Source organism: Cuculus canorus, chromosome 1 (assembly GCF_017976375.1).
Source record: "Cuculus canorus isolate bCucCan1 chromosome 1, bCucCan1.pri, whole genome shotgun sequence".
Lineage (NCBI taxonomy): Eukaryota > Metazoa > Chordata > Aves > Cuculiformes > Cuculidae > Cuculus > Cuculus canorus.
In genome coordinates this window covers 208,478,442-208,492,445 of record NC_071401.1, presented here as the reverse complement: position 1 = coordinate 208,492,445, position 14,004 = coordinate 208,478,442, and the positions used below count along the sequence as shown (strand labels likewise).

The 14,004-nt window shown below is 57.6% G+C and overlaps 1 protein-coding gene across 13 annotated transcripts in view; it reads left to right on the top strand.

Moving 5' to 3' along the window:
• The window catches only part of SHANK3 (SH3 and multiple ankyrin repeat domains 3), a 302,562-nt gene that overhangs the window by 26,737 nt on the left and 261,821 nt on the right, over positions 1 to 14,004 (top strand). For all 13 annotated transcript variants that reach the window (XM_054083072.1, XM_054083024.1, XM_054083035.1 and 10 more), the window contains exons 4-9: positions 388 to 459; positions 1,403 to 1,511; positions 5,051 to 5,202; positions 6,678 to 6,845; positions 7,801 to 7,917; positions 9,344 to 9,421. In XM_054083072.1, coding sequence (XP_053939047.1) covers positions 388 to 459; positions 1,403 to 1,511; positions 5,051 to 5,202; positions 6,678 to 6,845; positions 7,801 to 7,917; positions 9,344 to 9,421 — 696 coding nt within the window. The remainder of the gene's footprint in view (positions 1 to 387; positions 460 to 1,402; positions 1,512 to 5,050; positions 5,203 to 6,677; positions 6,846 to 7,800; positions 7,918 to 9,343; positions 9,422 to 14,004) is intronic.

Genomic DNA, 14,004 nt, shown 5'->3' with positions numbered 1-14,004 from the left:
TCTTCTCCAGCCCCTTCCCCACTCCGTTCCCTCCTCCGGATGCTCCGGCTCCTCGAGGTCCTTCTCGGAGGGAGGAACCCAAACCGAGTTGTTCTCCAAAGAACCATGGTTAGAAAGATCCCTCAGTAATTGGGACGCAGCAGAACAACGCCCACACCTTCTGGAAGCCGAAGCCAAGGAGAGTCATCTGCAAAACCCGAGTGCCTTTAACGAGGAAAGCGATTAATTAGCAGAGGGAGAACCGAGTGTGTTCTTGGAGCTGCTGTTGGTTTGGGATCCAACCCAAATGTCTCCGTGAAAGGTGGCATTTTCCTGGAGCTGCCGGAGAGCGGTTGGAGTCTGGGTGGGCTTCGTTCTTCTCCTGCCTGACCTTCTCCCTTCTTCCAGTTCCGGTACAAGAGGCGCGTCTACACCCAGACCTTGTTGGACGACAAGCAGTTCGCCAAGCTCCACACCAAGGTAAGACCGGAGTCTGCCTGGAAGCTCAAAGCCCTCAGAGCATCTTCAGCCCCAGGACAGTGAGGACACCACGTTTTGGGGTCTTTCAACCTTCTCTGGTTGGAAGACTCCAAAGAACTTCTGAGAAACGAGTGGGGTTTGCTGGAACCTCCGTGGTTGAGGTGGGGCGGAAAGATGAGGAACCTCATCAGATCACGGTAGGGTGAAGGATGGCGTTGGCTGTGGTCTCAGGGATGTGGGTGGCTCTGCAGGAGACAGTGGTGCCACCTTTCCAGGCTGGATCCATGGATGGAGGGCAGGAAGGGTCTGCAGAGGGATCTGGCCAGGCTGGATCCATGGATGGAGGGCAGGAAGGGTCTGCAGAGGGATCTGGCCAGGCTGGATCCATGGATGGAGGCAGGAAGGCTCTGCAGAGGGATCTGGCCAGGCTGGATCCATGGATGGAGGCAGGAAGGCTCTGCAGAGGGATCTGGAGAAGATGGATCCACGGATGGAGGGCAGGAAGGCTCTGCAGATGGTCGGTGGTGGGGATGGTGCTGCCGTGGCTCAGCACCTTCACGGCCGGCGTCGTTGGTCAGATTGTGCCGTTGCGTTGTCCATTGATGTGTTGATGTCCCACACGTGTGTGAGCCGTCCAACTGCCCTCATGGTGGTCCCCAATGGGAAGGACCTCATCAGGGGTCTCAATGGTGGGGCCGAAGGTGATGGCCACCACCCCGTGATGGTTTCCATGGGGCGATCCAGCAATTCCAGCCTTGAAGAGAGGGGTGGAAGGTCCATGTCCCGGGTGGAGCGGTGGAATCCTCTCTTGTAGGGTCTGGGAATGGTGGTGGGTGCAGCCCTGTTGGTTACCGCGGGGCCGTGTTCTTCTGGTGGCTCCGTTCTCCACACCGAGGTGTTAACGGTGTGCGTTGTGTGTCCTCCCGGCGTGTCCCGGCTGCAGGCCAACCTGAAGAAGTTCATGGAGTACGTGCAGATGCTGAACGTGGAGAAGGTCTGCAGGCTGCTGGAGAAAGGCTTGGACCCCAACTTCCATGACCAGGACACGGGAGGTGAGATTGGCTTCTCCAGAGAGAGGAGGACGGTGGAACAGGGTTGGGGTGGGGTGGGTGTCCACGGGGACATGGTGGGAATGTCGGGGATGGGATGTTTTGGAGGAGATGGAGGAAGTTTGGGCTTGAGAAGAGCTTTTGACTTGGGTTCTCGTGGCTTTCTGCGCAAGAAACGGAGTGCCACCAGCCAGGACAGGAGCAGCTTCTCCTGGATGGACATCTGCCTGGGTGGGAGCAAGGAGGGATGGAGCTCAGACCACTTGGAGGATGGGCACAAGTGGTGACCCAATGGCTCGGGGTGGGCCCAGTCCTGCTCAGTGTCTTCATCGATGACCGCGATGGAGGCATCGAATGTCTCCTTAGCAAAGTGATGAGAGAAGATGAGGCCGAGCTGGGAGGAAGTGTCCATCTGGGTATGGAGACCCAGAGGGATCTGACCAGGCTGGATCCATGGATGGAGGGCAGGAAGGGTCTGGAGAGGGATCTGGCCAGGCTGGATCCATGGATGGAGGCAGGAAGGCTCTGCAGAGGGATCTGGCCAGGCTGGATCCATGGATGGAGGGCAGGAAGGCTCTGCAGAGGGATCTGGCCAGGCTGGATCCATGGATGGAGGGCAGGAAGGCTCTGCAGAGGGATCTGGCCAGGCTGGATCCATGGATGGAGGGCAGGAAGGGTCTGCAGAGGGATCTGGCCAGGATGGATCCATGGATGGAGGCAGGAAGGGTCTGCAGAGGGATCTGGCCAGGCTGGATCCATGGATGGAGGGCAGGAAGGCTCTCCAGAGGGATCTGGCCAGGCTGGATCCATGGATGGAGGCAGGAAGGGTCTGCAGAGGGATCTGGCCAGGCTGGATCCATGGATGGAGGGCAGGAAGGCTCTCCAGAGGGATCTGGCCAGGATGGATCCATGGATGGAGGGCAGGAAGGCTCTCCAGAGGGATCTGGCCAGGATGGATCCATGGATGGAGGGCAGGAAGGGTCTGCAGAGGGATCTGGCCAGGCTGGATCCATGGATGGAGGGCAGGAAGGCTCTGCAGAGGGATCTGGCCAGGCTGGATCCATGGATGGAGGCAGGAAGGCTCTGCAGAGGGATCTGGCCAGGCTGGATCCATGGATGGAGGGCAGGAAGGCTCTGCAGAGGGATCTGGCCAGGATGGATCCATGGATGAGGTCCAACCAGGCCAAGGTCGGGTGGTGCTCTTGGGTCCCAACAACCCCGAGCAGCTCCAGGCGTGGGAAGAGCAGCTGGAAAGTGCCCCATGGAGAAGGCCCCGGGGGTGTTGGTCACCGGCGGTTGACCAGGAGGCAGCGGTGGCCGCGGTGGCCACGAAGGCCAATGGCATCCTGGCCGGGCTCAGCCGTGGGGTGGTCACCAGGAGCCGGGAAGGGATTGTCCCCCTGGGGAGGACACAGCTCCACTCCGGGGTTGAGTTTTGGGTCTTTCCCTCCGAGAAGGTCCTTGAAGGAAGGAGGAGGAAACACCGTCTTTCATAAAGGTGTCCGAGTTTTGTTGCCCTCTCATCACCATCTCCTTGAAGGACCCGCACGGATCGTGCGTGCGGAGAAGGAAAAGACCACTTTGAAGCCATCAATGCTCCTCTCTCCTCAGAGCTTCCAAACCCTTCGTTTTCCCTTCGTTGGCAAAACTTCTCCAGTGAGTTTTTAACCGGGAGCTTTGAGGGTCATCAGTGAAGTGATGGAACCGTGGGCTGATGTCCAACCACGATTTCAAGAGAAGGAATAAATAAACGATGGTGTTTCCGGTGCTTTGGAGTCCTCAGAGGCAGAAGAAGCTCCGTTAGTTCTGTTCTTCGGTTCTGAGTTGTCCTTTCGCGAACCGCTGTGGTGATGGAGATCCTTCATCCACAACGTCTCCAGGGGTGGAGATTGCAGAGATGTTCTAAGTAGTTCCTGACACTGAGTCCTCCTTCTTCTTCGACCACGTTTGTGGCACCTTAGATCATCACGGACACCGTAACTTCTCCTTCCTCGTCCTTGGTGACGCCTGGTGGAGTGGGGCAGGAGAACCAGAAGGACGGGATGGATACAGAGGGACCTGGACAGGCTGGAGAAGAGGGGCTGGAGAACCTCAGGAGGTTCAACCAGGCCAAGGGCAACGTCCTACCCATGGGTTGGGGCAATCCATGGATTCAGTAGATGATGGGGATGATGGATGGGAACAGCGCTGAGGAGAAGGACTTGGGGAGATGATGAGAAGGTGGAGAGGAGCCCCACCGTGGGGTCCCAGCCCAGAACCCCCCCGTGTCCTGGGCTGCATCCAGAGCAGCGTGGCCAGCAGGGAGGGACGGGATTCTGCCCCTCTGCTCCGCTCCGGGGACACCTCCTCGGGAGAATTGTGTCCAGGTCTGGAATCCTCAGCAGAAGGAGGAGATGGAGCTGTTGGAAGGGGTCCAGAGGAGGCTCCAAGGATGCTGCGAGGGCTGCAGAACCTCCCGTCCGAGGGCAGCTGAGAGAGTTGGGGTTGGGGAGAAGAGAAGGCTCCCAGGAGACCTCAGAGGGACCTTCCGGTGCCTGAAGGGGCTCCAGGAGAGCTGTGGAGAAGCTCTGGATCAGGGATTGCAGGAACAGGACGAGGGGAACGGTTTTGAGCCGAAAGAGGGGAGATGGAGGTGAGATGAGATGAGATCTTGGGGAGAAACGTTCTCCTGTGAGTTGGATGGGACCAGGTTGGATGAGGTTTGGAGCCCCTGATCCAGCGGGAGGTGTCCCTGCCCATAGCAGGAGTGGGACCGGATGGCCTTGGAGGTCCCTTCCAACCCAAACCGTTCCGAGACACCGTGATTTAACCGCACGGAACCATGGAAGCCGATGCCTGGAGCAGGGCCTGGTGAGGAACATCCGTGGAATTCTCCTGATCCACTGATACCCTTAAGTGGAACGAGTCCTGATGTGTTGGGTGGTCCTGGGAGGCAGCCCTGGTCCTGGTTGGAGCCGGGACTGAACCAGACGTTGAGTTTGTTGAGGCTCCTCCGTTCCTTGAGGGACGTTCCTCATCTTCTTGATCAGCGTTTCCCCTTTGGAGCTCGCAGGAGGTGACACGAGGTGGTGGTGAGGAGCAGCTGTGGGACACCGAGGGGCTCAGGACAGCCCTGTGGATGGTGGTGGTGATGGTCTCCCTCCAAACCAGCAGCTCCATCTCCATCCCTTGGCACGGGGAGAACCGGGACGTGTGTGGGGGTGAGGGGAACGAGGAGCTCCTTCGCTGCTGGTGGCCGGGTGGAAGATCTGAGCAAGGTTCCATCTCAACATGAGGAAAACCTTCTTTCCCATGAGGTGGTGGAAGGCTGGAAACGGCCACCCAGGGTGGGCGTGGAGTCTCCTCCTTTGGAGAAGCCCAACCCACCTGGATGTGGGCGTGCAACCAGCTGGAGGTGACCTTGCTGGAGCACCGGGTGAGCTCCAGAGGGCACTTCCAACCCCACCACTCTGGGATGGGATGAGAGTCCGGCGGTGCCTATGGAGGGGTTGTGGGGGGTTCTCCAGGTTCTCACCCATCTCTCTCTCGGTGCTCCTCCGCAGAGTGTCCCCTCACCGCGGCCGCTCAGCTGGAGCTCAGCACCGAGATGATCAAGACGCTTCGCAACGGAGGAGCTCACCTGGACTTCCGGACGCGGGAAGGAATGACGGCTCTCCACAAAGCCGTCCAGTGCCGGAACCACGCGGCTCTCCTGGTGAGGAACCACCACGGGGAGGTTCTCTTTCTCCTCTACCTTCTGTCCTCGCACCGGTTCCTCCTCCCACCCCATCCAGGCTTCTTGGTCCTCCAGGTTGGGCCAAAGCACCTCTTGGGTGGCTCATGGAGCAGCGCCCATCACTGAAGGGTTGGAGATGTGAGCGTTGAGGGGAAGGTGGGGTGGACACCGCCTTCCTCGATGACCAAGTGGCTTTCTAGGAAGGGGTGACGGCAGCGGTGGACACGGGTGAACCAAGGGATGGGATCTAGCAGGACTTCTGTCAAGCCTTTGACACGGTCCCCCAACATCCTTCTCTCTAAATTGGAGAGAGGTGGATGGGGTGGGTGGACGGTGCGGTGGAAAAGAAACGGGTTGGGTGGTCCTATTCAAAGAGTAGTGGTCAATAGCTCCAAGTCCAGATGGAGATCCGTGAGCAGTGGTGTCCCTCACGGCTTCACATTGGGAGCGGTGATGTTCAATATCTCCATCAGTGACACAGACAGAGAGGTTGAGGTCACCCTCAGCGCGTTTGGAGGTGACACTGAGCTGAGTGGGGCAGTGGCCACGTGGGAAGGATGGGATGGATCCAGAGGGACCTGGAGAGGCTGGAGAAGAGGGGCTGGAGAACCTCAGGAGGTTCAACCAGGCCACAGGGAAGGTCCTACACCTGGATTGGGGCGATCTATGGTTTCAGTCCAGGATGAGGGATGATGGGATGGGAGCAGCGCTGAGGAGAAGGACTTGGGGCGCTGGGGAGGAGAAGGTGGAGAGGAGCCCCACCGTGGGGTCCCAGCCCAGAACCCCCCCGTGTCCTGGGCTGCATCCAGAGCAGCGTGGCCAGCAGGGAGGGACGGGATTCTGCCCCTCTGCTCCGCTCCGGGGACACCTCCTCGGGAGAATTGTGTCCAGTTCTGGAATCCTCAGCAGAAGGAGGAGATGGAGCTGTTGGAAGGGGTCCAGAGGAGGCTCCAAGGATGCTGCGAGGGCTGAGAACCTCCCGTCCGAGGACAGCTGAGAGAGTTGGGGTTGGGGAGAAGAGAAGGCTCCCAGGAGACCTCAGAGCAGCTTCCAGAGCCTGAAGGGGCTCCAGGAGAGCCGGAGAGGGACTCCTTCCAAGGTCTTGGAGTGACAGAACGAGGGGAATGGGATAAACTGGAGAGGGGCAGAGTTAGACTGGACATGAGGAGGAATTCCTTCACCATGAGGGTGTGGAGACCCTGGCCCAGGTTGTCCATGGAATTTGTGGCTGCCCCATCCCTGGAGGGGTTCCAGGCCAGGTTGGATGGTTCTTGGATCCCCTGATCCAGCGGGAGGTGTCCCTGCCCATGGCAGGTGGAGATCCTTCCAACCCAAACTATTCCCTGATTCCATGATTCCACCATGGTTGGAGCATCACGGACCTCCAGCGAGATAGGTTGTCCTACCGCGTGACCTCCTGAAGCTGCGCAGCGAGTGAAGTTCTTCCCTTGCAGACGCTGTTGGACCTCGGGGCCTCTCCGGACTACAAGGACAGCCGAGGGCTGACGCCCCTCTACCACAGTGCCATGGTGGGAGGAGATCCCTACTGCTGCGAGCTCCTGCTCCACGACTACGCCCGCCTCGGCTGCGTGGACGAGAACGGTTGGCAGGAGATCCACCAGGTGGGTTGGGAGAAGGTTGGGGTGACCGTGGAAGGGCTTGGCCTGTCTCCATCCCTTCAGGTCCCACGGGGACGCAGTGTCCAGCGGGCGGTGGCAGAGGTGGACAGGATCTGGTGTGGAGGACATGCACGTGGTGTGCTCTGGTTCCCATCCCAGGTCAAGGCTCAGCCTGGTTTCTTCTGGGTTGGGAGCATCTGAGATCCTCCTCAGCTCACGGAACAGAGCTTTGGGGTCTCAATCCAACCCTGGAGGCATCTTGGGTTCGAACCACAGTTGTCCGTGTCCCCGTTGGACACATTGACAAAAGGGTTTGGCGAAGGGTAAATCGGACCTTGGGGTTAAAGGACCTCCGGTGGCTTTGTCCTTCAAGACCTTCTGGGAGAAGCGATCATTGTGTCTTGGACCATCTGGAGGACGTTGTCTTTGGGTCTTCCGAAGCACCCAACTCTCAGCCCTTATCAAGGTGGATGAGCCAAGGAGGAGCCTCAATAATGAGATGCGTTTGTGACCTCCTGGATGTCACCGCGCTCCTCACCGCCTCCATCCCACCTTGGCCTGGCAGATCTTTGAGCTCCCAGGATGGACCAAACGTAGAAGATAAACCTCAAAGCACCCAACGAGACACTTTGAGTCCCATCTCCTCCTCGTTAGCTGCTTCAGGGCTTCTTTTGAAGTGGCTACCATGACCTGGAGGAGGTCCTGGTGCCGCTTGGATGCTGATCCCAAACTTGAAGAGAGGTCGCGGTGGTTTGGTTGATACTCAGGTGGACATTACTCAAAGGCCAAAGTTGTCCGCGTGCCTCAACGGGATTTTTCCAGGTTCCGTCTCCAACCTCATTCAATCTTCTTAGCGCGGATGAAGCCATCAGAGGAGGTTATGGGTTGGACCACCTTCCAGCGGGTCCCTGATGTCCTTTCTCTCTCTTTTCTCTGTACGGCTTTGGGTCTCGAGCAGGCGTGTCGCTACGGCCACGTCCAACACTTGGAGCATCTCCTCTTCTACGGCGCTGACATGACGGCCCAGAACGCCTCAGGAAACACCGCGCTCCATATCTGCGCTCTCTATAACCAGGTGAGAAGGTCCTGAGAGTGGACACCAGCAGATGGGGACCAGGCGGTGGGAGGAACTTCTTCACCATCAGAGTAGGGGAGGCCATGGAAGAGGTTGTCAAGAGCAGTGGTGGCTGCTCCATCCCTGGAGGGGTTCCAGGCCAGGTTGGATGGTTCTTGGAGCTCCTGATCCAGCGGGAGGTGTCCCTGCCCATGGAGCTGTTGGAAGGGGTGCAAAGGAGGCTCCAAGGATGCTGCAAGGGCTGCGAACCTCCCGTCCGAGGACAGCTGAGAGAGTTGGGGTTGGGGAGAAGAGAAGGCTCCCAGGAGACCTCAGAGCAGCTTCCAGAGCCTGAAGGGGCTCCAGGAGAGCCGGAGAGGGACTTCTTCCAAGGTCTTGGAGTGACAGGACGAGGGGGAACGGGGATAAACTGGAGAGGGGCAGAGTTAGACTGGACAGGAGGAGGAATTTCTTCACCATGAGGGTGGTGAGGCCCTGGCCCAGGTTGTCCATGGAAGCTGTGGCTGCCCCATCCCTGGAGGTGTTCCAGGCCAGGTTGGATGGTTCTTGGAGCCCCTGATCCAGCGGGAGGTGTCCATGCCCATGGCAGGGAGGGGCCCTGGATGGGCTTGGAGGTCCCTTCCAACCCAACCCATTCCAAGATTCAGGTTGGCACCGGATGGGCTTTGAGGTCCCTTCCGTCCCAAACTCTTCTCACCTTCTCTGCTCCTCCGGATCCCGGTGAAAGAGGAAAGAGTGGTTTCACCTCTTCCCGTCCTCAGGTGGTTCTGCTGATGACCACCTAAGCGGTTCTAGACTCGTTCCTCGGGTTCCTGCTCCCTCCTCCACCGCAGGCCCCCATCACCGTTGGGTGGGAGACCTTTTCCAACACAACCTATTCCATGGTTGGAGGTGGAACTGGATGGGCTTTGAGGACCCTTCCAACCCAACCTATTCCATGGTTGGAGATGGAACTGGATGGGCTTTAAGGTCCCCTCCAACACAACCTATTCCGTGGTTTGAGGTGGAACTGGATGGGCTTTGAGGACCCTTCCAACCCAACCTTTTCCATGGTTTGAGATGGAACTGGATGGGCTTTGAGGTCCCTTCCAACCCAACCTTTTCCATGGTTGGAGATGGAACTGGATGGGCTTTGAGGTCCCTTCCAACCCAACCCATTCCATGGTTGGAGATGGAACTGGATGGGCTTTGAGGTCCCTTCCAACCCATCCCATTCTCCGTGGTGGCCACCGTGCCCGTAGCTTTGCCCTTGGGGTGACAGATGAACGTGGTCAGGTTGGGGTGAGCATCTGGCAGAGGTTGAGCGCCCTTCCATCCTCTTGGTGGCTTTCGGAGCGCCGTCAAACCCTGTGATCTGCACCTTGGTTACCACCATCCTGTCGTTCTAATGGTTGTCTTCTCCTTGCCCCCTCGGTTGCTTTGCCAGGAGAGCTGCGCTCGGGTCCTCCTCTTCCGCGGTGCCAGCAAAGAGATCCGGAACTTCAACAGCCAGACGGCGTTCCAGGTGAGGCACAGAGGTCCTTGTGTCTTGGGCGGGTGGTGGGACAACTTAGAGGAGCAAAGCCATGGGTTGAGGACGTCTGTTCTGACTCCGGCTTCATGGCTGGAGCAGGAGATGGGCAAGAGGACACCTGGGAAGGGTCGATGGTGGTTTCTCATGGTGGTTTCTCATGGACCCCAGAGGTCTTTGTGTCTTGGGCGGGTGGTGGGACAACTTAGAGGAGCAAAGCCATGGGTTGAGGACATCTATTGTGACCCCGGCTTCATCGCTGGAGCAGGAGATGGGAAAGAGGACACCTGGGAAGGGTCGATGGTGGTATCTCATGGTGGTTTCTCGTGGACCACAGAGGTCCTTGTGTCTTGGGTGGGTGGTGGGACAAGCTTTGAGGAGCAAACTCATGGATTGAGGACATCTATTGTGACTTCGGCTTCATGGCTGGAGCAGGAGATGGGAAAGAGGACACCTGGGAAGGGTCCGTGGTGGTATCTCATGGTGGTTTCTTGTGGACCACAGAAGTCCTTGTGTCTTGGGCGGGTGGTGGGACAAGCTTTGAGGAGCAAACTCATGGATTGAGGACATCTATTATGACTTCGGCTTCATGGCTGGAGCAGGAGATGGGAAAGAGGACACCTGGGAAGGGTCGATGGTGGTTTCTCATGGTGGTTTCTCATGGACCACAGAGGTCCTTGTGTCTTGGGTGGGTGGTGGGACAACTTAGAGGAGCAAAGCCATGGGTTGAGGACATCTATTGTGACTCCGGCTTCATCGCTGGAGCAGGAGATGGGAAAGAGGACACCTGGGAAGGGTCGGTGGTGGTATCTCATGGTGGTTTCTTGTGGACCACAGAGGTCCTTGTGTCTTGGGTGGGTGGTGGGATAAGCTTTGAGGAGCAAAGCCATGGGTTGAGGACGTCTGTTGTGACTCCGGCTTCACCGCTGGAGCAGGAGATGGGAAAGAGGACACCTGAGAAGGGTCCGTGGTGGTATCTCATGGTGGTTTCTTGTGGACCACAGAAGTCCTTGTGTCTTGGGCGGGTGGTGGGACAAGCTTTGAGGAGCAAACTCATGGATTGAGGACATCTATTATGACTTCGGCTTCATGGCTGGAGCAGGAGATGGGAAAGAGGACACCTGGGAAGGGTCGATGGTGGTTTCTCATGGTGGTTTCTCATGGACCACAGAGGTCCTTGTGTCTTGGGTGGGTGGTGGGACAACTTAGAGGAGCAAAGCCATGGGTTGAGGACATCTATTGTGACTCCGGCTTCATCGCTGGAGCAGGAGATGGGCAAGAGGACACCTGAGAAGGGTTGAAGGTGGTATCTCATGGTGTTTTCTCGTGGACCACAGAGGTCCTTGTGTCTTGGGCGGGTGGTGGGACAACTTAGAGGAGCAAAGCCATGGGTTGAGGACATCTGTTCTGAGTCCGGCTTCACCGCTGGAGCAGGAGATGGGCAAGAGGACACCCGGGAAAGGTTGATGGTGGTTTCTCGTGGACCACAGAGGTCCTTGTGTCTTGGGCGGGTGGTGGGACAAGCTTTGAGGAGCAAAGCCATGGGTTGAGGACATCTGTTCTGACTCCGGCTTCATCGCTGGAGCAGGAGATGGGAAAGAGGACACCTGGGAAAGGTCAATTGTGGTTTCTCATGGACCACAGAGGTCCTTGTGTCTTGGGTGGGTGGTGGGACAAGCTTTGAGGAGCAAACTCATGGATTGAGGACATCTATTGTGACTCCGGCTTCGTCGCTGGAGCAGGAGATGGGCAAGAGGACACCTGGGAAGGGTCGATGGTGGTTTCTCATGGTGGTTTCTCATGGACCCCAGAGGTCTTTGTGTCTTGGGCGGGTGGTGGGACAACTTAGAGGAGCAAACTGGTGGGTTGAGGACATCTATTGTGACCCCGGCTTCATCGCTGGAGCAGGAGATGGGAAAGAGGACACCTGGGAAGGGTCGATGGTGGTATCTCATGGTGGTTTCTCGTGGACCACAGAGGTCCTTGTGTCTTGGGTGGGTGGTGGGACAAGCTTTGAGGAGCAAACTCATGGATTGAGGACATCTATTGTGACTTCGGCTTCATGGCTGGAGCAGGAGATGGGAAAGAGGACGCCTGGGAAGGGTCGATGGTGGTTTCTCATGGACCACAGAGGTCCTTGTGTCTTGGGCGGGTGGTGGGATAAGCTTTGAGGAGCAAAGCCATGGGTTGAGGACGTCTGTTGTGACTCCGGCTTCACCGCTGGAGCAGGAGATGGGAAAGAGGACACCTGAGAAGGGTCCGTGGTGGTATCTCATGGTGGTTTCTTGTGGACCACAGAAGTCCTTGTGTCTTGGACGGGTGGTGGGACAAGCTTTGAGGAGCAAAGCCATGGATTGAGGACATCTATTATGACTTCGGCTTCATGGCTGGAGCAGGAGATGGGAAAGAGGACACCTGGGAAGGGTCGATGGTGGTTTCTCATGGTGGTTTCTCATGGACCACAGAGGTCCTTGTGTCTTGAGCGGGTGGTGAGACAACTTAGAGGAGCAAAGCCATGGGTTGAGGACATCTATTCTGACTCCGGCTTCATCGCTGGAGCAGGAGATGGGAAAGAGGACACCTGAGAAGGGTCGATGGTGGTATCTCATGGTGGTTGTGTGCAACGGAGGTGGGAAGGAGATGTTCCTCTTCTCTGTAGTTGGAGAAGGAGCAGAAACAAAGGACAGTGCGGCCACAGTGGTGAATGCGCCTGAACTCGGTTTGGTGAACCTCAACTTGGAGTTAGAAGACCTCAGGCCACAGGATGGTTGGACTTGATGACCTCCAAGGTCTTTTCCAACCTCGGGATTCTGTGGCTCTAAGAGGAGCGATGGTCTGGAAGAGCTTCACCAGGAACTACGTTGGGGAACGTGGGTGGAAAAGGGAAACTGAGTCACCTCGGAGTGGAAGGGCCTCCGGAAGTTTGCAGATCGTGGGCAGGAGATGGTGGTGCAAGAGGTCTCTTCTCATCCAAGGTCTACTTGGACTGACAGTGATGGGAACGGCCTCAGGTTGCTCCAGGGCAGCTTCAGGTTGGACATCAGGAAGGATCTCTTCATGGAAAGGGTTCTCAGCCCCTGTCCAGAGCGGTGGTGGAGTCCCTCATCCCTGGAAGGGTTTAGAAGATGAGGAGATGAGGTCCTCAGAGATGTGGTTTAGTGGTGGACAGGGACGGTTGGGACCTTGATGCTCTTCAAGGTCTTCTCCTGCACGTTCCTCCTGTTGTTTGATGGCTGCTGTTGCTTAGACACCGGGTGTTGGTGGCCCGAGGGGACTCCTCGAGAGGGTTGGAGAGGTTGGAGGGTTGGAGAGGTGTCACCTGCTCGGGGACACGGGGTTGGGTCCCTCCTGGGGAGGACGAGGACTGAGCGCCGCGCGGGGACGAAGGGTTGGGGAGAAAAGGGGTGATTGTCCTCCTTGCTGCACACGTGGGTTTGGATGTGGCCACCAGAGCTCCATCTGGTTCCTCTCCATCCCATGGCTTTGCAAAGAGCCTTCTTGAGGAGCTTCGAGGAGAGGGATGTGGAGCGCTGGGACCCATCTGACCTTCTCGTGGCCGGGAGGAGAGCAGGAGCAGAGTGGGTTTGGGGTGAAGGACACCACAGAGCATCTCCCCAGCTTCTGGCGAGCTGCATCGACCTCAAAGGAGGTTGGAGCGAGGTGGGTGGTGGTCTCTTCGCCCAAGGGAGAAGGGATGGGAGGAGAGGAGATGACCTCAAGTCGTGCTGGAGAGTTTTCGGTTGGATATTGGGGGAAAAACGTCTTCATGGAAAGGGCGGTGAAGCCCTGGCAGATGGTGTCCAGGGCGGTGGTGGAGTCCCTGGAAGGACTTCCCCATCCCTGGAAGGGTTTAGAAGATGAGGAGATGAGATGTTTGGGGTTATGGTTTGGTAGTGGACGGGGACAGGTGGACTTGATGATCTCCAAGGTCTTTTCCAACCTTATGACTCTCTGTGACCTTCATCGGAACGATGATCCCCTCTGGTGTTGCAGAGAGGCCGTGGGCACTGTGTCCCACCAGGGTTGGATCTCCAGATGGTGAGACATGGTTTGAGGGAGGTCTTCCATGAGAAGTGTGTGAGAGGAAAGGAGGTCCCCTTCGCAATAGTCACCGCTCCGATGGCTCTAACCCGGCCGTTGTCTCCCAAATCCATGGGGTGAACATCTCCCCACTCTGCGTGGCGGCTTCTGCCCTTCCACCAGGACTTGGAATGTGTCCTCTTTCAACTTCCTGGAGCTCCTGTACCTCCAACCTGGCCAGATCCGCCTGGTTGGCTGCCCTGTCCTTATGGATATGGACCATTCCCCCCGAAGCTCCATCCCTGGAGGGGTTCCAGACCAGGTTGGATGGTTCTTGGAGCTCCTGATCCAGTGGGAGGTGTTCCAACCCATGGCAGTGGTGGGACCGGATGATCTTTAAGTTCTCTTCCAACCCAAACCATTCCATGATTTGAGATGGAACTGGATGGGCTCGGAGGTCCCTTCCGACCCATTCCATGATTCTCTGACCGGGAGGTGACAGCCGTTCCTGTCTCCCCTTGGTCAGACCCGGCTCCGCTGCTGGAGAAGACAGTAGA